Source organism: Cnephaeus nilssonii, assembly GCF_951640355.1.
Source record: "Cnephaeus nilssonii genome assembly, chromosome: 8".
Taxonomy (NCBI): domain Eukaryota; kingdom Metazoa; phylum Chordata; class Mammalia; order Chiroptera; family Vespertilionidae; genus Cnephaeus; species Cnephaeus nilssonii.
The window spans coordinates 59928613-59950915 of NC_137079.1; the positions used below are offsets into that span (position 1 = coordinate 59928613).

At 35.7% G+C, this 22303-nt stretch overlaps 1 protein-coding gene across 6 annotated transcripts in view; it reads right to left on the minus strand.

Moving 5' to 3' along the window:
* Positions 1 to 22303, minus strand: part of UCHL3 (ubiquitin C-terminal hydrolase L3) — a 54497-nt gene that overhangs the window by 26781 nt on the left and 5413 nt on the right. For 2 of the 6 annotated variants that reach the window (XM_079778644.1, XM_079778640.1), the window contains 4 exons: positions 12658 to 12786; positions 8387 to 8543; positions 7925 to 8010; positions 6082 to 6129 (listed from right to left, as the gene is read on the minus strand). In XM_079778644.1, coding sequence (XP_079634770.1) covers positions 6082 to 6129; positions 7925 to 8010; positions 8387 to 8543; positions 12658 to 12786 — 420 coding nt within the window. Of the gene's footprint in view, positions 1 to 6081; positions 6130 to 7924; positions 8011 to 8386; positions 8544 to 12657; positions 12974 to 22303 lie in introns of those variants that run through there. The other 4 variants (XM_079778639.1, XM_079778642.1, XM_079778641.1 and 1 more) reach the window with 4 other exon arrangements.

The window sequence follows — 22303 nt, forward strand, 5'->3', positions numbered from 1 at the left end:
TTATCTTTCCCATCCTAAAGTGAAACATAAAAGCAATAACTTTCAGTATAAGTTAATGACAGTGGAGAGCTACTGTCCAAATTTCTGAACAATCATGGTGGAATAAGGAAAAACATACAAGTAAACAATTACTGTATAGCAGCACGCTACCGCTAATCCTCCTAAAAGACTGCTGTATTTTGGTGGCTCAAATTACTGATACCTCATTTAGTCTACAAACTTCTACATACGATAAGGCTCCTGCCTATTCCATTCCCATGAAAATGTTCTGAAAGAGAGCATCAATGATGCCAGTGATGAATGCCATTGCTATTGCACTGTTATTATTGCTCCACTTCCTCTGCCCACTCCTTTATCACCCACATGCCCCAGGATTTCACTGTGGTCCACCACTATTCTCCCTCTTTAGAATTCTCAAGCTTCTATCAGCCAAATACAAAAGACTAGATATCTCCCCAGAGCTTTACACTCCGTATCCAATTCTACCCAGATGATTCTTAAAGTCAATATGCTGAGTAATAAACACACCATCTTTGGCAGTTCCTTACTGTCTATAAAATTCTAGCTGCCCTTTGATTTGACTTCATCCTTTTGGTTTCATCCTCTACCATTCATATCCATTTTTCTGAATGCCTAGTAAAATAAAAGTACCACTTAATTGTTATTGAAGGCCCATTATATGCCAGGCACCATTCTAATTACTTTATGTGATTAACTCATTACTCTTCACAGTAATTTCCTAAGTATATGCTATTATCTTCATTTTATGCATGAACGTATCATGCCTAAGCTACTAAGCAGTGGAGTCAGTATAGAAACCTACATCCTATGCTCCTTACTTTTACACTATGTAATTTCTTGTAAATGTCTATATATGCCAAGCACTGTCCTGAGTTGTCAGGTGAATGACAAGCAAAGGTGTATGCCCACATGGGACTCATATTCTAGTAAATAAAAAGAATAAACAAAGAACAGAAGAATCATAAATTATTAAAAAGCATCAGAAAGAAAATAAACAAGATTATTATAACAGAAAATAAGTTCATAGTGGACATACCTAATAATGATGAAAGAAAGCCTCTTTGAAAATTACTTTTAAGATAAGACTTAAGCATGAGAAGGTGCTGACTATGCAAAGAGGCAGGGTATATCCAGAAGATAACTTGGTCATTAGAAAACACAAAGATGGGCCTAGAATATAATAATCTGTATTCCAGTGTGGCTCAATGGTTGAGAGTCGAGCCATGAATCAAGAGGCTACCAGTTCCATTCCTGGTCAGGGCACATAACTGGATTGCGGGCTTGATCCCCAGTAGGGGGCATGCAGGAGGCAGCTGATCAATGTCTCTCTCTCATCAATGTGTCTATCTCTCTCTCGCTAAAATCAATAAAAACATATGTTGAAGCCCTAACCTCCAGTGTGACTATATTTGGAGAGAGGGCTTTTAAGGAGGTAATTCAAGTTAAATGAAAGCACAAGGATGGGCCCTAATCTGACAGCACTGGTGTTCTTATAAAAAAAAGAGACCTTTCTCTCTTTCTCTCTCCCCATGCACAAAGAAGAAAGGTGAGGTGTGCATGAGTCAGGAAGAGCGGCCTCACGAGAAACCAACCCTGACAGCACCTTAATACTGACTTCTATCCTCCAGACCTGGGAGAAAGTAAATGTCTGTTGTTAAAGTCATCGAGTCTTCAGTGTTCTGTTATGGCAGCCAAGTAAATAAAAACAAATGTGAAAAACCTAGATATTTATGGAAAATGACAAAACCAGTGTGCTAGCATATAGAGAGCAATGGAGGTAATATTCAAAGACTTAAGCACCTAGATGTTAGATGGACCAGAAATGATTATAAGAATAGTTCCTGCTGCAGGACTTTTAAGCTGGTTAAGTCTGGATTTGGAAATGTATGATGTGGGTTTTTGTTCTCTCAGTGACTGGGAATCACTAAAATAAAGGGGTGGACAAAAGTACATGCATAGTTGTTCAAATGGAAAAATACATAATACAAGAATAAATTCTGTGTTTCACGTACTCAGAACTGTAACCCTACTTTTGCCCATCCCTGTACAGTGACTAGAATATAACAATCTATATTCCACAAAAAAGCCCCACACAACAAAGAACTGAAACTTTCCAAAAATGTAAATAGTGCCCTATTGAGGAATAAAGGCTAATGAATATGTTTTCTTTACTAAGAGGCTTACAAAAAAAACCCCCACAAGATTTAGTCTTTATTTACTTTTTTTTTTTTTTTTGTAGTTCTTACCCCACTAAGGATAGTTCTGAGCCAATTCTGGTGAATTCATAAATGTGTTGAGCCTATGTGCAAGGAATGGTGTTGGATACTTTGGAGAAAGCCCAAATGAATCAAATACCAACCCAAGGCCCAAGAGTCACAGTAAGAGTGATATGACACCACATTTCATCAAAACTAAGGCACCACTGGTTATAAGATGTATAATTTATATCATAAAGTGATAACATAAGGGAATTCCACCAAATAAATTAGGACATCAACTATAAGACACATCCTAATTTCAGAGCTGTTAAAATGTGAAAAAAATATATACATCTTGCCCTGGCCGGGTGACTTAATTGGTTGGAGCGTTGTCCCATATACCAAAGGGTTGTGGGTTTGATTCCTGGTCAGAGCCCATACCTAGGTTGCAGGTTCAATCTCCAGTCGGGATGCATACGGGAGGCAACTGATCAATGTTTCTTTCACATGGATGTTTCTCTCTGTCTTCTCTCCCTCCCCATACCTCTCTCTAAAATCAATAATTATATCCTTGGGTGAGGATTAAAATAAATAAATATATATCTTAAATAAATGAAAATAGTTAAAATGCAAATAGGAGGAGTCATATGAAAGAGTCTGTAGAAGGGATGGATTGCTTCATGAAGAAAGTGGTATTTAAGCCCAATCTTGAAGGACAGGTACAACTAGGAAGACTGGAGATTGAAAGAAGGAGTATTTTTAGGAAGAGGGAATTGCAAGAGGTAAAACAGAGCAACAGTAAAGTGAGGGATGGCTAGAGAGAAATAATTAAAAAGAAAACACTGTTGAAAATCTGGAAGGACGAGGGTTAAGCAAACCTTGTATACAGGCAGGCAAGGAGGCTAAAGAGGCTGAATATTATATACTAGAGGCCCGGTGCATAAAAATTCGTGCACTTGGGGGGGAGGGGGTCCCTCAGCCTGGCCTGCACCCTCTCACAATCTGGGACCCCTCAGGTAGGGTCCCTAGACCTGGCCTGAGATCAGGGCCTATTGGGGCTTTCCTTCTCCTGGGTGCAGGCAGCGGGCCCCACCCCCACTGCTGCCACTGCTTGCCATCTATACAGCGCTGCGCGCGCGCCCCCCCTCCCCACCCTCCCCCCCGCCACAAGTGGCCTCCCTCTGCAGGCGACAGGTTGGCGTGCGATGGCTTGGCTGGCCTGGGCTTTCCTCTTTCTTGGATGGGGGAGCGGGGCCAGCCCTGCGAGGGGCCGTCTGCCTACCTGATAGCCCCTAACCGCTGGCCTGCCTACCTGATCACCCCTAACCACTTGCTTGGGGGTGAAGCCAGCCCAGTGAGGGGCCGTCTGCCTTCTTGATTGCCCCTAACCGCTCGCCTGCCTACCTGATCACCCCTAACAACTTGCGTGGGGGTGGGGCCAGCCCGGCCAGGGGCTGTGGTGGTCTGGTCTCTGGTTGTTCCAGTTGTGACGCCTCTGGCCTTTTATTATATAGGATGCTTGAGTAATGGTTCGAAAATGCTTTTTTTTTTTTTTTTGCCCCAATACATTTATGGCTATAACATACACCAAATATGGGAGCTGAGAAATTCGCAGAAGAGATTAATTCTTGTGGGAATACAATTTGAAAAAGCCATCTAGACTATCCTAACTTCTCCATCCACCTCACCCTGAGAATCATTTAGGGAATCCCTAGAAAATTTCAGTAGCCAAATGATTCATGTTATATTTCAATAAAGATAATCCAGCACAATTGTGTAAAAATAAGTGAGAATTAGAAAAAAAAAACATTAAAGACTGAAAATTTACATAAGCAGCTGATTTTCCAGGCAAGAAGTTAAATTTAAATTACATTAGTATTAGTGGGGAAAATATATGGTAGACAGGGAAGAAAATGTTTAAGATACATTACAATAAACTCACACAAGAACATATGCATTCTAAAATATTGGTCATTGAGTTTAGATCTGGAAAAAGATATCTGAACATTATCTAACATGAGGCAATAAAGCTGTAATTTGGATAAACAACTAAAAGGTGGCAAGAGAAGTATCCTAAAGACACTTTTAAAAAAGTAAACAGGTATTAAAGCATTTGGTTCCTTTATTACAAATAACTGTTTTCATAGTTTACAAATTTCATGCTGATCATCATCATCATTACTAATTTTAACCCTATAATTTTTTTTCTTTGGTTAATTCTCACCAGAGGATAATATTTCCCATTGATTTTTAGAGAGAGTTAAAGAGAGGGGGGAGAGACACAGAGAAACATCAATGTGAGAGAAACACATCCACTGGTTACCACCCACACGCGCCCTGACAGGATCGAGCCTGCAACTGAGGTATGTGCCCTTGACCAGAATTGAACCCGAGACCCTTCAGTCCACGAGCCGACACACTAACCACTGAGTAAAATCAGCTAGGGCTAAACACTATAAATTAAAATTTAAAAAAAAGCAAAGCATACCAGGATCATATAAAGCAATTAAAAACAACAACAGAGCATTTCATTAATTTCCAATCTGGAGCTACTTAGACATTCTTTGTGCGCATGTGTATCTGTATGTGTATGTGTGTCTGTGTGTAAACAGTAAAAAAACCAAAAGTCCACATTTCTGAAAGCAGAACCTGACAGCAACCAAGAAGGTATGATATGATTAGGAAGAATTAGTGTTTAAATTTCTAAATAGTTTTATTATGAACATTCACAGTTATCCAGTTTAATCTATGAAAAATTGTTGTTATACCATAGTATCAAATTGTTGTCTCCTTAAAAAAATTTTTTTTAAGTAGTAGGAATATTTCAGTTAACTATTTTTAAATCAGGTATTTAAAAAGTATTATTAAGACACAAAGGCAATGTCAGCTTTGTACATTAAAAAGTATGGTTTAGAGTCACACATGGGATGAAAAAGAAAAATATATATAATTTTCTGGTGTTAAGTATATTATAAATATACCAAGTGACTTTAATTAAATTATAGTCACTTTGATTAAAATACCTTTTCACAAACTTTCCCCAAGAGTGGGAGTGTGAGGTTGAGAGAAGGAAAAGAAGAAATGGAAGGAGGGAATGAGGAAAACCATTAGAATGAAACAAGGGGGTGAGAGGAGGAGAGGCAACCTAGGAGAACCAGCTAACAGAGGACAGATGGTGAAGATCATCACATTGCCCCAAAACAGATATACTGAGCAAAGAGAATGATGCAGCTTTTTGCTAGAAGCTGGGTGTGATAAAGACTCTTAAAAATCATGCAGGTTATCTACCTGTACTATCGTGCAGATATTTTTCTCAAAATATCTGCAAGTTAAAGGAATCTCATAGGGCAGTGATTTTCAAAATCACAGAAATTTTAAAACATGCAGTACCAATTTAGTCAGGACTATTGATCTCTTCTCCCTTAGACTTTCACATAAAAAAATGACACAAGCCAACACAATAGCTGTCTGGTATGAATGAACCAAAATTATACCTATCTTTTTAATATATATTTTGGGGTGCCGCAGTATTTTAGTAATTAGTTTATATGTGCCATGAGATGAAAAAGGTTGAAAATCACTGTTACAGGGAAGTCACAGGCCATCGGTTACCCAAAGCAAACAACACACAATCTGCAATCTATCTAAATGATTAGACGAACGGAGATGGCCGATATAAATGTGCCTGTTAACAACCTGTCAAAATGTGTTTTTGTGCTACTTCTTGACTAATTTTTGCATAAGAGCAAATTCCTTCAAAGGAAAAAAAGAAGTCCAATGAATTTTTTAAAACTACATGTTATATAATAACATTGTGGTTAAATTTACACATGGCAGAGGAGTTTTGAAAAATGTGAAATACCTCAGTCTGACCTTCATGGGCACTGGTCTCATGAGTAACTCGAATAGCCTGTAATAGGAATGCAAGGTATTAATAGGGGGGAAAATGACTATATCCTACTTTTTAAATGAAAACAATACTAAATACTAATAAAACAACGAATTGAAGTAAATTCAGGAAAAGTTTAATTTGAAATATTTAAGAACGAATTGCTGTACTTTCCAACCCACAAATCTCTGAAGACTTAGGATATTAAATATTAAATTATTTGTGATTTCCAGGTGCAAGTGGGAAGCCTAACTTCATGGTTAGGACTAACATTTAACAGTTTATTCAACTGAGACTAGAATGAAGTCAGCATCTCACGACAGAGACGGAAAAAGCTTAGCTCATCTGTTTCTTCAGGTTACATGCTCCTCTGCAGCTCTGGCTGTAGTTATGCTTAACCATGCAGCTTCAGGCAGCAGGTTAGAAATGTGGAGCAAAAGCATGCATTTATCAGAAGCTAGAGTGTTTAGTTTCCTGAACTTAAAAATAATGCTCTTATAATACCATTATTAGCAAAGATGAAGAGAAATAGGCAAAGTAGTAAATTACAGGTGAAAGTACAATCTCAATGCATGCCAATTTAGCAATAATTATCAAAGCCTTAAAAACATGCACTGTTTGATCCAGCAATTTCTCTTCTATAAGTTTATGTATTTACATATAATTGTATGTAAGTATATATAATTATGGATATTTGCAAAGATTTAGCTACAATGATATACCTGGTTGTATTTTTTAAACAGTGAAAAGAGAAAAAAATACAATAATTTATTGGTTAAATAAAATACTACACAATGGAAAGCTATGCAGCCATTAAATGATGATGTCAAATATATACTTACTGGTATGTAATACGTTTGTGATAAGTTAAGTGAAAAAAGTAAGTTATAAAACAATATTACAGTGTTATCAAACATTCGTTTTAAAAAAGTGTGTATATACATATATACTCCCTGTAAAATATATTAATGGTGCCCACATCTCATTGGTGAGATTACTATTGACTTTTGTGTTATTTCATTTTTATGTAAAATAAAGATGTTTTATGAGCTCTGCAGGTTTTTTAAAGGAAAAACAATTTTAAATAGTCAAATTATATTACAATGGTAAAAATAAATAATCAAATCAATGAATTTACTGGGAACAAACTCTGGATAAAGCACTGTTTTAGCTGAGTAATATATACACCACAGTGCTTCTAATTTCAAAGAACTTACAATTTGCTTAATGTTACCAACAGTTAGAAAGCCTAATATTATATCGTATGTCAAGTATAACTGAAAAATAAATTTTAAAAAAGGTAAAATGCCTTCAAAAGAAAAACAGATTTCAAAAATAATAAAATTTAAATACTATTCTAAGAAAATGCTATGAAATTGTACAATCATTTAAAACTAGACTTTGTGGCCTCTATCTTCACACATGCAAAAATATTTTGCTGATAAAAGAACTACAGTATGACCTAACATCTACCCTTAAACCTTTGTTTTTTCCATTGGTCTTCAGCCTTACTCCAAATTCCCGGGAAAGACACATGGAGCATATATTTATTGGAGGGAGGGAATGGTGAGAAATAGTCTATCATAAGATATTTATAAACTTGTAAAACAAACTGCTCTTTCTCTCTCACTCAGCTCTGGACACAGAAATGAAGCCGTAAGTTTATGGATATTTCAGTACTGTTACCTGAAACATTAAAAAAAAAAGCCTTTTTAATGGCTGCAACCAAATTCATAATTGTTCAAAATGACAGTTTCAAGACAAACCCCCCAAACTTTGCCCACATATGAAATCAAGACAAATAGATGGTACCGACGTCATAGTTCTCCAGATATCTGGCTCGTTCTTCAGGGCTCATTGACACAGACTCCTCTAGGAATTTTTTCAAGGTTGATCCAGATTCTGAGAATATTAAAGAAGATATAATTAAAAAGGTCTGATATCTCAAAGAGACTGATATATGAAAATACTAGAAGCATGCTGCCTATTTTTCAGGTAAAACCCTTTCACTGGTAAATTAGGCATGTAAGAATATTGGCCTAAATGATAAGGCTTAAGTTATTTGTTTGTTTCTTAAACCTCCATTTATCAACAATATAAAAGAATGAGAAGGATTATTAGTTTTTCTAACAGTATATACATCCCCATTATAAATGAAAGAAGGGAGGAAAATAGTCTATGTAATACTTTGAAACAAAGAATTAGAGCACCACCTAGTGCTCAATAAGTTAGCTTATACTTTGAGGGGTGAAAACAGCAGTAATGAAAAATTATTTACCAAAATGCATCTTGTCTTTATTGTTGGCAATAGCATGGATCAGTCCAATTGTTCCACAGGCATTGCTGATTGTTTGCTTCATGAAATATACTGACGACTTAACATCTTGTCCCTGAGATTTTATTTTTTCCTCCTCTTCTGTTCTGAATACTTCATACTATTAAAGAAAAAGCCAATAGTTGAAATATGAAAATAATATATTAAAAAGAACTTAAACATAAAACTTCAAAAATTCTAACTGTATGGGATATCTTACTAAAATACTATAAAGCACTTTTAAAAGAAAAAAGTAGATTTACAAATTCTTACTTAGAAATTTATCTATGATTATAGAGTGCTTGTAGGTCAATATACATGAATAAAATTCTCATTTATATTTTTAAAATATTTATTTTATATATGCATTGAAAATCTGAAAGGATATAAAAAAAACTTAACAGAGAGTTATCTCTGGGATAAGAGATTCCTAGAGGGTTTTTACTTTCTACTTTTTACATTTCTATATAGTTGAACCATACTATAATATCAAAATTCACACTATATTTATAAGCATACAATATTCATAACATTCACCATTATTTCTAATAACTGGTTGTAAAACCGATATGGTATAATGTTGAATGTCAAAAGTGTGAGCTCTACATATGACTGCCAGAGTTCACATCCTTGCTTTGCCATTATTAGCTGCGCAGCTTTGACAAATTATTTATTAAAGGTTAAAAATGAGTGAGGAGAAGCAGAAGGGGGAGAGTAGAAAGATGACTTTATTGTTTTGTCTATAATTTTCAAATTCCAATAGAGTAGGGAGTCAGCAAACTAGAATCTACAGGCCAAATCAGGTCAACTGCCTGTTTCAGAAGTACAGTTTTATTTTTCTACTGTCTACAACAAACTAAAAAGTTTTTGCACACAAAGGAATCCATCAACAACACTTAGACAACCTAATGATTGGAAGAACATATTCATAAGGGGTTAATATCCAAAATTTATAAAGAATCATACAACTCACTATAAAACAAACAAATAACAACAATCCAATTAAAAAATGAGCAAAGAACCTGAACAGACACTTCTTCAAAGAGGACATACAGATGGCCAATAGACATATGAAAAGATGCTCAAAGTCACTAATCTTCAGAGAAATGCAAATTAAAACCACAATAAGTTGTCACCTCACACCTGTCAGAATGGCTATCATCAATTAACAAACAACCTGTGTTGGCAAGGAAGTGGAGAAAAGGGAACACTTGTGCATTGTTGGTGGGAATGCAGACTGGTGTAGCTATTAGGAAAAACAGTATGGAGGGTTCTCAACAAATTAAAAATGGAACTGCCTTATGACCCAATGATTCCACTTCTGGGTATATATCTGAAGAAATACAAAACACTAATTCTCCTCACTCATTTTTAATCTGTGTTCATCATTGCAGTGTTATTTACAATAGCCAAGATATGGAAGCAACTCAAGGGCCCGTCAATAAACAATTGTATAAAATGTTGTGGTACATATATACAATGGAATACTACTTGGCCATAAAAAAATGAAATATTACCATTTACAACAGTATGGATGGTCCTAGAGGGTATTATCCTAAGTGAAATAAGTCAGTCAGAGCAAGACAAATACCATATGATTTCACTTACATATGGAATCTAAAGAACAAAGTAAATAAACATACAAAATAGAAATAGACTCAAAGATACAGAGAACAGACTGATGGTTGCCAGAGGGGAGAGGGATTAGGGAGCTGGGTGAGAAAGGGGAAGAGATTAAGAAGTACAAACTGGTAGTTACGTTTTCATAATAAATTCTGAACCATTATTTCATTCATATAAGTTCAGTTGATAAAAACTGAAATGTTCAATATAGTAAGGTCTTATCCTGATATGTTTATATGGTTCTACAGTTCAGTTTCTTGTTGCTGTTTAATATTATTGTTCCTTGCTAACAAAGCAAAATATTTGATAACTTCACAAGATTTAATGCTTAGAAGAGAAATCCTAAAATGATACCAGAGCAAGTATAGAAAAAAAGAAAATGTAATTATGGCAGACCAAAGTGAAAACACATGGTCAAGAGACAATCAAAATATCAGAAAGAAATAATGTATAGCCTTTCCACTTACGATTCACTGGCTGGTAAACTCAACTATAAAGCACACATTGAAAACCATAATTGACTTTATTTAAAGGTTAATGCGGTACCCATGACAGTTCTTTTGCTATTTATGCTTAAGCCATTTGCAACAACATAATCAGTTCCTAAATTAGAACACAGAAGACCAAAACACTTTGTATCTCTTAAAACATCCACTAGATATCCTTAGTGTAACTTTAATATGTCATTTATGAGTTAAAATGGGGAACCTACCAAATTGTAAGAGATATGAAAAAGTAACAGATACCACTATATTCTCTACTTATATAAGTATTTCTGTAAGTAATTTACAGATGCTTTTAAGATTATTCTAGTACTTAACAGTATCTATAAATAACTTACAGAAGTGTGTGTTCTTTCTAGCAATCTTACAATAAGCTTTTCAGTACTAATGATCCACTTAAATGAAGAAGTCCTATTGATAAGGACTACATGCTCTTTTTAATACTGATGACCCACTAAATAAAGGAGATCAAATCCTACTTATTCCTTTAAAAAAAAGTAGATCATAAAAATAAAAGGTTTGGAAAATTTCCAATTCAGACATAGACTCACATTTATATCACATACCAACTAAAAAAGCCTAAGTTTTAAGAAGCTGATTTTTTTTTTTTACACTGTTCCTTACGATTGGTATCCTGAGGTAGGTATCTCCTTGCTTATTTTAGCAATCTAAGAAAGGGAAAGTTAACACTGGAGTAGAAGAGTATAAATTTAAGTATTTGTCCTACTCTTCCTCAAATTCCAGAATAATCACAATCTCACCACTAAAAGTAGGTATTCAGTCTAATACTGGATAACCACAAGAAATTTCTAACTCTAAATTTCTATGAATATTACAAACAGCTAATATGAAGAAATATCCCTTCTTTAACTAATTTGTTTTACAGCACTCTTAACTAAAAAAGAAAAATATTTCAGTATTTTTTATTTTATCTTGAACTGAGGTTATTAGTTTTGGTATAAAGAAAATGATCCAGGAATTTCTAGAACTGAAAAAAAAGCCTAATTCTTAATTTCTGTGAGATACAGCTCCTTCTATTACTGAAAAATAAGATGACCTGAGCATTTTATGCCAAATCATCAACACCTCATTTCTCATATAACTTCCCAAACATTACTTCATTTTTTTAAACTACCAAGTTCATCCTATTGTTTCTAAGTTTAAATAAAAATCAGAAAGATTGGGACTTATAAGCTGTACTGAAATAAACTTAAATGTTCTGGCTCTATAATACATATATCTATGTGACATCATTCTAGAAGAAAGGCCTGAAATACAGTGACTGGAATTTAAATAGAAATCTAATAACTATAATTTCAACACATCCTAAATCTGTCAATTAAACTATATTTAATCTTAAGTGTTTCCACCCAAAACAAGTTTATCCTGAAAATAATGTAACCCATGCCATTAGTTATACCTATCACCTTAAAAAAAGCAGATTTCTTTTTACATATATATTTTTAAATGTACATATTTTATATATTGAAAATTTGAACATATTCTTTATTCATATATTTTCTAAGACAGGTTTAAGATCATCATATTACTTAACATTTCTAAAGTATATACATCAAGCCTTGGCCAGTGTGGCTCAGTTGGCTGGTTGATGTCCTGTGCACTAAAGGGTTACTGGTTCGATTCCCGGTCAGGGCATCTGCTTGGGTAGTGGGCTCAATACCCAGTTGGGGGCATGCAGGAGGCAGCCAATGGATGTTTTCCTCTCACACATCAATGATTCTCTCTCCCTCTCCATTCCTCTCCCTCCAAAAATCAATAAAAAATTCTTAAAATAAATGAAGTATATACATCAAAATGTGAGTAAAGGTCACATCAAACCATAGTTGAGGCAATCTTACCAAATTTTTTAAAGAAAAAAATTACACAAGTGTAAAAGACTAACTCAGGATTTTATTGTCAATCTATAAATCAAAATCTAAATATCATCTCTTCAATAAAACTAGATTTGTAAGGTATCCCCGCTATTAGATTTCTTCTTTTTATGCAAGAAGGGAGTCATTTGTTGTTAAAGAAGAGCATAATATTTAACAGAACAATAAAAGAGAACTTTGCATTTACTGAAAACTTTATATCTTACTTAACAATTACCTTTTCTGTAATAGGGAAGAGAAGTAATACTGCACACACTGGTCTTGGTACCATGCTAAGGAGTTCAGGATCCATTCCATATACATCAACAAATTGCCATTTAGGATGTAGACCTAATTGTTTGAGAAACTGGTAAAAGAAGGGGAAAAAAGGAAATAACCAACATGTAAATACTATGTATCTATATATATAAAAGCCTAAGCAACCGTTACAACCAAATGACATGAACGATAGGTTGTCCAGTCACTATGACACACACTGACCACCAGGGGGAAGATGCTCAACACAAGAGTTGCCCCCTGGTGGTCAGTGCGTTCCCACAGCCAACCTCCCGTGGCCGCTCCCCAACCTGCACCCAGCCAGCCGGCCAACCTCCCGCAGCCCTTCCCCCACCCAGTCAACCTCCCGCAGCCCCTCCCCCTGCCTGGCCAACCTCCTGTAGCCCTTCACCCCAGCCGGCTGTCCCCCCTGACTGGCTGGCCAACCTCCCGTGGTCCCTCCCCATTGCTGGCCGGCCCCCCAATAGGCCCCAATCACTGGCCAGGCTGAGGGACCCCACCTGTGCACAAATTCATGCACCGGGCCTCTAGTCTAATACATAAAAGGGAATGCAAGATACAAATATTACTGATATTCAATAAGAATGAAATAGGTTTCCCATAAATAGGGATGATACTAAGCAAAACGTTTTTCAAAATCCATTACTTTGGGACGGAACATAATAAGCCAGGATTTCACCAAACCCATACAAGTCCTAGCAGATAATTATTTTAGAAGATCAACACAACTTATCCTACTTACCAATGAAGTTTAAAAATAAATAGGTAGATATCATAAATCATATCAATAAGTAAAGAGTATATAAAGCCAAAAAAGTCCAATAGACTTGTGCGAACACCAGAGAATGCTTGATATAAGGAGTATACTACTGGCTTCCTGACCTCTAGTACACAATGAAATCTCGTCAACTGTACCGATTCTTATATTTGGCAAAACAACTATAACAAAAGAATAGTGGTTTGTTTTGTTTTTGTTGTTAATCCTCACCCAAGTATATTTTTTTCATTGATTTTTATGGGGGGAGGGACGGGGGGAGGGAGAGTTTGAAAGAGAAACATTGATGTGAGAGAGAACACGGATTAGTTGCCTCCCAATCAGGTACATGCCCTTCACTGGGAATCGACCCACGACCCTTCGGTGTGCAGGCCAATGCTCTAACCACTGAGACCACCGGCAAGGACAAGAATGGTGTGTTTTTTTAATTAAGATTTCATAGGAAAATAAAATGTCAGGCCCTAATCTACTGCAGAGAGAAAAAAGAAAAATGTAACAATGACAATTATGTCAATTTCACAAATTCTTAACAAATGTCTGTACTGAATAAAGATGATTTTTTAAAGTGCACTATCACAAAATAAGTTTCAGATGACAGAAAAAAATGAGAAGAGGAAACAAAAAAATCATATTAAGAATTCATCATTATACCTTACCTCAAATATAATTATAGCATCTATTGGTCTAACATCATCTGAAATTTAAAAATAAAAAGGTGCTTGCCCAGTCAGCGTGTCTCAGTGGTTGAGTGTTGGACCTATGAACCAGGAGGTCACGGTTCCATTCTGGGTCAGTGCACATGTCCGGGTTGTGGGCTCAATCCTCTGTAGAGGATGTGCAAGAGGCAGCCGATCAATGGTTCTCTTTCATCATTGATGTTTCTACTCTTTCTCCCTCTCCCTTCCTCTCTGAAATCAATAAAAATATATTTAAAAAAAATAAAAAGGTGCCTTAGGTATTTCTCCCTAAAGAATGATCACATGTTCTTAGATCATCAGATCAGATCTTGCTAAATCGGCGATTTTCAACCTTTTGCTTCTCATGGCACACATAAACTGATTACTAAAATTCTGCAGCACACCAAAAATATATTTTGCTATTCTAACAAAAAATAGGTATAATTTTGATTTAAAAAATAATAACAATAGTAATTACCTAACCTTTTTGCTCCAAAGTGACTTTTAAAAGAATCAGGTGTCTGCCCAGCTGGTGTGGCTCAATGGTTGAGCATTGACCTATGAACCAGAAGGTCACAGTTCAATTCCAGGTCAGGGCACATGCCTGGGTTGCAGGCTCAATCCCTAGCAGGGGGCATGCAGGAGGCAGCCGATCAATGATTCTTTCTCATTTTTGATGTTTCTATCTTTCTTCCCTTCATCTCTGATTCAATAAAAATATATTTTAAAAAAATCAGGCATCTGTATTTAGATATAAGTATTTCTGGTATCAAGAATTAACCAATCAGATGCAACATTACTATGCAACATGAGCGATAAGATGCAACTTTATTATATGACCTATATATTTATGGTTTAAGACAGGTCATTCACACAGAACAGCTATTGTTGTATTGGCTGTTGTCATTTTCTTATTTCACAATCTAAGAGAAAAGAGGTCAGTGGCCCTGACTCAACAGTCAGGTGTTGCATGTTTTAAAAATCCTTAAGACATACCAGTTGAAAATCGCTGTGCTAAACTGATGGAAAGTAAGCCACATTACATAAATAGTATTATTAATCTTACACACAGGTATTCCCATCCATTTCTCAGACAGTAGAAGAAATTCTACTTAATGATAACACGATTGGTCAAAAATAAGGTCTTAGATATACTAGTATGTTTATTTAAATATTTTTTTAATTGATTTCAGAGAGGAAGGGAAAGGGAGAGAGAATCATCGACTGGCTGCCTTCCAGGCCATGTGCCCTGTCTGGGAATCAAACCCGGGATCCTTCAGTCCACAGGCTGACACTCTATCCACTGAGCCAAACCAGCTAGGGCTATATATTTGTTTTTATTTGTGTCACATTAAAGAGGTAGAAAAGATACATTTGGCTATTAATCTAAATTCAGGCATTCATTTAATCAACTCCAAATATTACCTGCACAGGACTGACAGCCCTAACTCTGATAAGAGGATTTAAATGTATAGGTTAATGTTATGAACTCCTAAAAGCCATATTGTAATTAAGTTATAAGCTAACAAGTATAAAAAGTACCAAGCTCCAAAGGCGGCAACTGTAGTGAGACTGAGTAGTATCAAACTGCAGACACAATTAATGATTAAACAGTCGATTAAATTAAATACAAAAATGAATTAAATTAAATACAAAAATTATCACTGGAGTCATAGTTTTCCTTAATGTGCTACTTATATCGCCAAATCAAACGAGATTGATACAAAGTTCAATTAAAGTAGTATCTATTAAGTATAAGTCGTCAACTTTTACCTCTTACTTTAAATCTTAAAGGTGTTGTACTTTTATAATTTAAAACCAACCCTTCTGTGGGTTTGATGATTATATGCAAATAAATAAAAACAAGAAAAAATTTCTCTAAAATATTAGCAGCAGTTAGCTTGAATAGTGTGAACTCAACTTTTTATTTTCCAATATTTTAAAAAAGTGTAATTTTGTAATAGCTAAATGCAGCTTCTAAGTTACAAATCGATAGAACTGATACATGTGTATTTTATTTAAATTCATGAAACTGGAAGAAAACCCAAAATAAGTCTTAGAACTATACCCTTCAAAAATCTTTCTAGACCACTCACGAAGAAAAGTATCTTATATATGCATTTGCAAAGCTATCTCTATACAATTAGCATACTGTTTGCATGAAGCAAAATAAAGACTCTTATAACTTCTAACACTAGTCTTCTGGCTTTTTTAAACACTGGGTAATAGAATAACAAAATATTCTGACTGATTAGTTCACTAAATTTTCACAATGCCTCTAAAATATTGGCCAGTCAAAAAAATTAGTAAATAACAATATCCTTGGTCAACTTACCTTTTTATTCAATGGCCCAATGATAAACTTTCCACCAGATAAAGAGTATTTTAAATTACTTATAATTTTTAAGATTATGATGTAGCAGAAACCATTTGCAGAGTTTTAATGCACTTCAACTTTATTGCAATGGGTAAGATAAGTTTTCACCAATAAGAAAACTGAGTTTGAGAGGTTACATGATTTTTCAAGGTCTCGCTGCCAGAATCCACATGCAAAACTCTGGATGTGCTGGCACCTATTTACTTTTCGAGCCCCATCTCTCACTGCTTGAAGTATCTTTTTCTACCTTTTTTTCTAACTTTAGCCACAATGAACTCCTCCAGTTCTTAAAGGGTCTATAACCATCTCTTCCGTCCAGATTTTTACACACAAATTGCAGTTCTCTATCTAAACACTGTTAGCCTCTTCCCTGATTTATAATGAATTGTCCCTCAATCTTTAGGTGACAATCAAATAACAAAAAATCTGATTTTATAATTTTTTAATAGAAAAATTAAATTTACTTTCCTTTCAAATTTGTTCTAAAGCCACTTTCTCTAGTCTTTAAGACCTAAGATCCTGGACAGCAATAGATTTTTCCTTATTACAAATTCATTAATGCTGTGGGTTATGCCAGAAATTATACTTATTTAGTAATTGCTTGATTTAACTATTATTAAAAGTATACTAGTAGTAATTGCTAGATGCAAAACTAGGAGCATAATTAATAGTTAAATGAGAAAATGATGGTTCTTAAAACCTGGAAAGTAGCAAAATTAATTTTAATAGAGATGTAGTAAAAAAAAGAAAATTAAAGTACAGAATAGGGAAATAGGAAAATACTGAAAACATTTTATGTGGGAATTAAGGGGTTTATTTCTCTGAAGGCTCAATATGGACTGACTATACAACTGTCAACAAAAATAATGCAGTACTAGTTTGCTATAAAAAGATGTATTATTTTAATTTTGTACCCTGCTATTTTACTGAATTCATTTACCAAATAACATTTTTCACAGAACTATTATAAGTAATCCTAAATTTATATGGAATCACAAAAGACCCCAAATAGTCACAGCAATATTGAGAAAAAAGAACAACGTTGGAGGTATCACGCTACCTGATATCAAACTATACTACAATCCTATAGTAATCAAAACAGCATGGTACTGGCATACAAATAGGTACATAGATCAATGGGACAGAATAGAGTGCCCAGAAATAAATCCATGCCAATATGGTCAAGTAATCTATGATAAAGAAGGCAATATACAATGGGACAAAGATAACCTCTTCAATAAATGGTGTTGGGAAACTGAACAGATACACGCAAAAAAAATAAAACTATATATACTATATACAAAAAAATAAAACTTTCTTACACTATATATAAGAATAAGCTAAAAATGGATTAAACTTACATGTAAGACCCTAAACCATAAAACTCCTAGAAAAAATACATGGGTAGTAAACTCTCTGACATTGCTCTTAGTAATATTTTTTTGGATATCTCCTTAAAAGAAAAAATAAACAAATAAGACTACATCAAACTAAAAAGTTTTGCACAGCAAAGGAAACCATCAACAAAACAAAACAACCTACTGAATGGAAGAAGATATTCACCAATGATACATCTGATAAGAGGTTAATATCCCAAATTTATAAAAAACACAAACAACAGCAAAAAATAAACATTCCAATTAAAAAATGGGTAGAGAACCTGAATAGATATTTCTCCAAAGAGTACATACAGATGGCCAATAGACATATGAAAAGATGCTTAATTGTTCCTCAATCTTCAGAGAAATGCAAATTGAAACCTCAATGAGATACTACTTCACATCTGTCAGAATGGTCAATAAATCAACAAACAACAAGTGTTGGCGAGAATGTGGAGAAAAGAGAACACTTTGGTGGGATTGTAAATTGGTGCAGCCACAGTGGAAAACAGTATGGATGTGCCTCAAAAAATTAAAAATAGAACTACCTTATGACCCAGCAATTCCACTTCTGGTTATTTATCAAAGAAATCAAAATACTTATTTGAAAAGATATATGAAGCCCTATATTCACTGCAACATTATTTACAATAGCCCAAATTTGAAAGCAACCTAACTGCCTATTAATAGACAATTGGATGAAGAGGTGGTACATATAAAATACACATTGTACACATACATATACAATATAAATATTACTTGGCCATAGAAAAGAATAAAATCTGACCATTTGCAGCAACATGGATGGACCTAGAGGATATTATGCTAAGTGAAATAAGTCAATCAGAGACAGACAAATACCATATGATTTTATGTTTATGTGGAAACTAAAGAATAAAATAAATGAACAAACAAAACAGAAACAGACTCATAAATAAAGAGAACAAACTGATGGTTGCCAGATGAGAGGGACATTGGAGGGACTGGGTGAAAAAAAGTGAAGGGATTTAAGAAGTATAAATTGGTAGTTACAAAATAATCACAGGATGTAAAGTGTAGCATAGGGAACATAGTCAATAATATTGTATTGTGCCAAGTGTGTACTAGATCTTACGGGGGGAATTATTTTGTAAATTTTATAAATGTCTAATCACTAGGCAGTACACTTGAAACTATCCTATATATAAAAGGCTAATATTCAAATTGTCCCCTTGGGAGTTCAACCCACCAGGAGTTTGACTGCCCTCTATGATGTGCGCTGACCACCAGGGGGCAGTGTGGAATGAAAGAAGGCCCTGGCCAGCAGCCGGGGAAAGGAAGGCCCTGATAGGCTCTGATCGCGGAACCAGGCGTAGGGACCCTACCTGTGCACGAATTTCGTGCATCAGGCCTCTAGTTATAAAATAATATTGAATATTAACTATAATTGAAAACATTTTTTTAAAAAAGTCTTATAATATTAGCTTTGGGAGGCCTATTTTATAAAGGACAATGACAAACAGAAGCAAGCTCAAAGGAAGGTGACCAAGAATGATAACGTTTTGGAAAACATCCCAGCTGGAGAGTCTAGGCACATTAAAAAAAACCTTAACTTATTATGATCCTTAACCCCAGATATTTTTTAGTAATATCATGAAAGAGCAATTAGATTTACTCTGTATGGTTTCACTGGGAGGACTGATGGGCAACTGGAGGAAGTTATAGAAAAACAGATTTTATTTCAATAAATATAATTCTTTTAGCTCTTATTATATACTACTCATTATTATAAGAAATTAAACCACCTTATGCGATAGAATGCTGCTCATTAAAGTATTAAAATAAAAGACTCATGATCACATTAAAGATGATTTTGAGAAAGATTTTCTGGAGCAGCTATATGTTTATTCTTCTCCCACTCACTATATGTAGAGAGAACGCTAGCAGCCAGGCACCATTCTTAGTACTTCAGACAAGTCTTTGCTCTGATAGGATTTACATTCTAGTAGTAGTATACACCCTATAAACAAGTAAAGACATAAACAAGATTATTTCACAAGGCAGTACGTATTTTGAAGAAAATAAAACAAGACACAATGTCAGTGCAGATTCGGGGGGTGGGGAGGAACTTTAACTGCTAATCAAAAAAAGGCTGAGGATGTGACTGCAAATTGAGCCACAAATGCCAAGAAATTAACAGCCATGAAACAACTCAGATCAGGATGATTCCAGCAAAAAGCGAGCAAGTGCAAAGACTCTGACGCAGGAATGGGAATGGCGCTCAAAGACAGCTCAGCAGGAGCGGAACAGCAGTGGGCGGTGCTTCCTCATCGGGCCACAGGAAGCTCGGAAGACCATACTGTGTTCTGTTTTAGGCAGGGAGACAAGCGATATGACCCGCATTTTTTGAAAACCACTTTGGGTACATATGGAGACTAGATTTTGGGGAGGTGAAAGGAGAAGCAGAAAAACTAGTTAGGAGGTTACTGCAGTTGTCTAAACTGAGGATGACGGTCGTTGGGGCTGTAGTAGTGGAAATGAAGAAAATGGCCAGATTTGGAATAGAATTTGAAAGAAAAGTCTACAACAGTGATGGCGAACCTATAACATGCGTGTCAGCACTGACACGCGTAGCCATTTCTGATGACACGCGGCCGCTGAGGTTTATTAAATACAATTATATATAACAATTATACATTTATGTTATTTAAACTATAAATATTGCGAAATAATGTTTTTTCCTCAAAGTGACACACTACCCGAGTTATGCTCAGTTTTTTGGCGAAGTTTGACACACCAAGCTCAAAAGGTTGCCCATCACTGGTCTACAAGGATGAGAGAGGTTAGGGAAAGAACAATATTTTAAAAAGCTAACATTCACAGAGTGAATGCTTTGTTCTAGAAATTGCTCTACATACTTTACATGTAGTCATTTATTTAATCCTTACAATTTTACAAGATCAGGAGAGATAAGAAACTAAGGTACAGAGGACAGGGAACTGCTCATAGTCTCACAGCCCAGATAAAACCCAAGATATCAAATCCATGCAACAGAGCCTCTCCAAATTAGCATAGTTGTGAAGAAGATTCAATGACATTGACTTCGGCATTAGATAAAAAGGCAGTTCCCTTGGAAGCCTGGGGAAATGCATTTGGAGGACAGGTGAGAGGAGGTTAAATCCAGATTTCTTTTTCAGCCATGTTAAGTCTGAGGTATCTATAAGACATCAAAATGGAGGTATCAAAGAGGTAGTTGAATATACAGGTTTCCATTGGTGAAGTCCATGCTTAGAGGAAATATGATCAACTACATGACGATTGATAGTATTAATGCTATACAATAGAAAACATCACTAGGGAGAGAATGCACATAGAAAAGATTAGCAACCTAGGACAAGGTTCTCAGGAACTCCTTAGAAGCTGGGAGGGAGATGATCTAGCAAAGGTGAATCTAGGAAACAGAGAAAAAGGAGGAAAACCAGAATTATCACAGAAGCCAAGAAAAGATGATGTTTCAAGAAGGATGGAATGGCCTACTCTATCAACTGTTGCTGAGAGATCAAGAAATTTGGGGACAGAAAATGACAAATAGATCTGGCAAAGTGATGATTAGTAAACGCTACAAAAATACTTAATATGAAATGGTGAGGACAGAAACAAGTCAGATAGAAATGAACACAGGAGGAAAATGATGATGAGAAAGTAGCAACAGCTCCTATGAACAATTCTTACAAAGAAGGGAAAACAGATGTGAGACAGTAGCTAGAGGAGGATAGAGTAACAGGGATTTCCCCTAAGATGGGATCTACTAACTAGAAAATCTTTGTATATTTATGGCAAAAGTCCAGCAAATGATCTCTAATTCTTTTTCCAACTCTAAGCATCTAAGCTAAATATAATAGTTACGTTACATTTATTTTCCTTTGGATATTATACATTACTAGAGGCTCAGTGCACGAAATTTGTGCACGGGGGTGGGGGGGTTGTCCCTCAGCCCAGTCTGCACCCTCTCCAATCTGGGACCCCTTGGACATCCCTCACAATCCATGACTGCTGGCTCCTAACCACTTGCCTGCCTCATTGCCCCTAACCACTCCCCTGCTGGCCTGATTGACACCTAACTGCTCCCCTGCCAGCATGATCGTCCCCAACTGCCCTCCCCTGCTGGTCCAATCGCCCCCAACTGCCTTCCCCTGCGGTGCTGAGGGAACTGGAGGACTGAGGCTGGATGCTGCGGGAACTGGGTGAGGTGGGGCTGAGGAGACTGGGGGACTGAGGCTGGATGAGGCAGGGCTGAGGGGACTGGGTGCCACCATCTTGTGGCTGTGAGCGCTGCCATCTTGTGAGGGTGTGGCATTTAATTAGCATATTTCCTCTTTATTGGCTGTGGGCACTGCCAT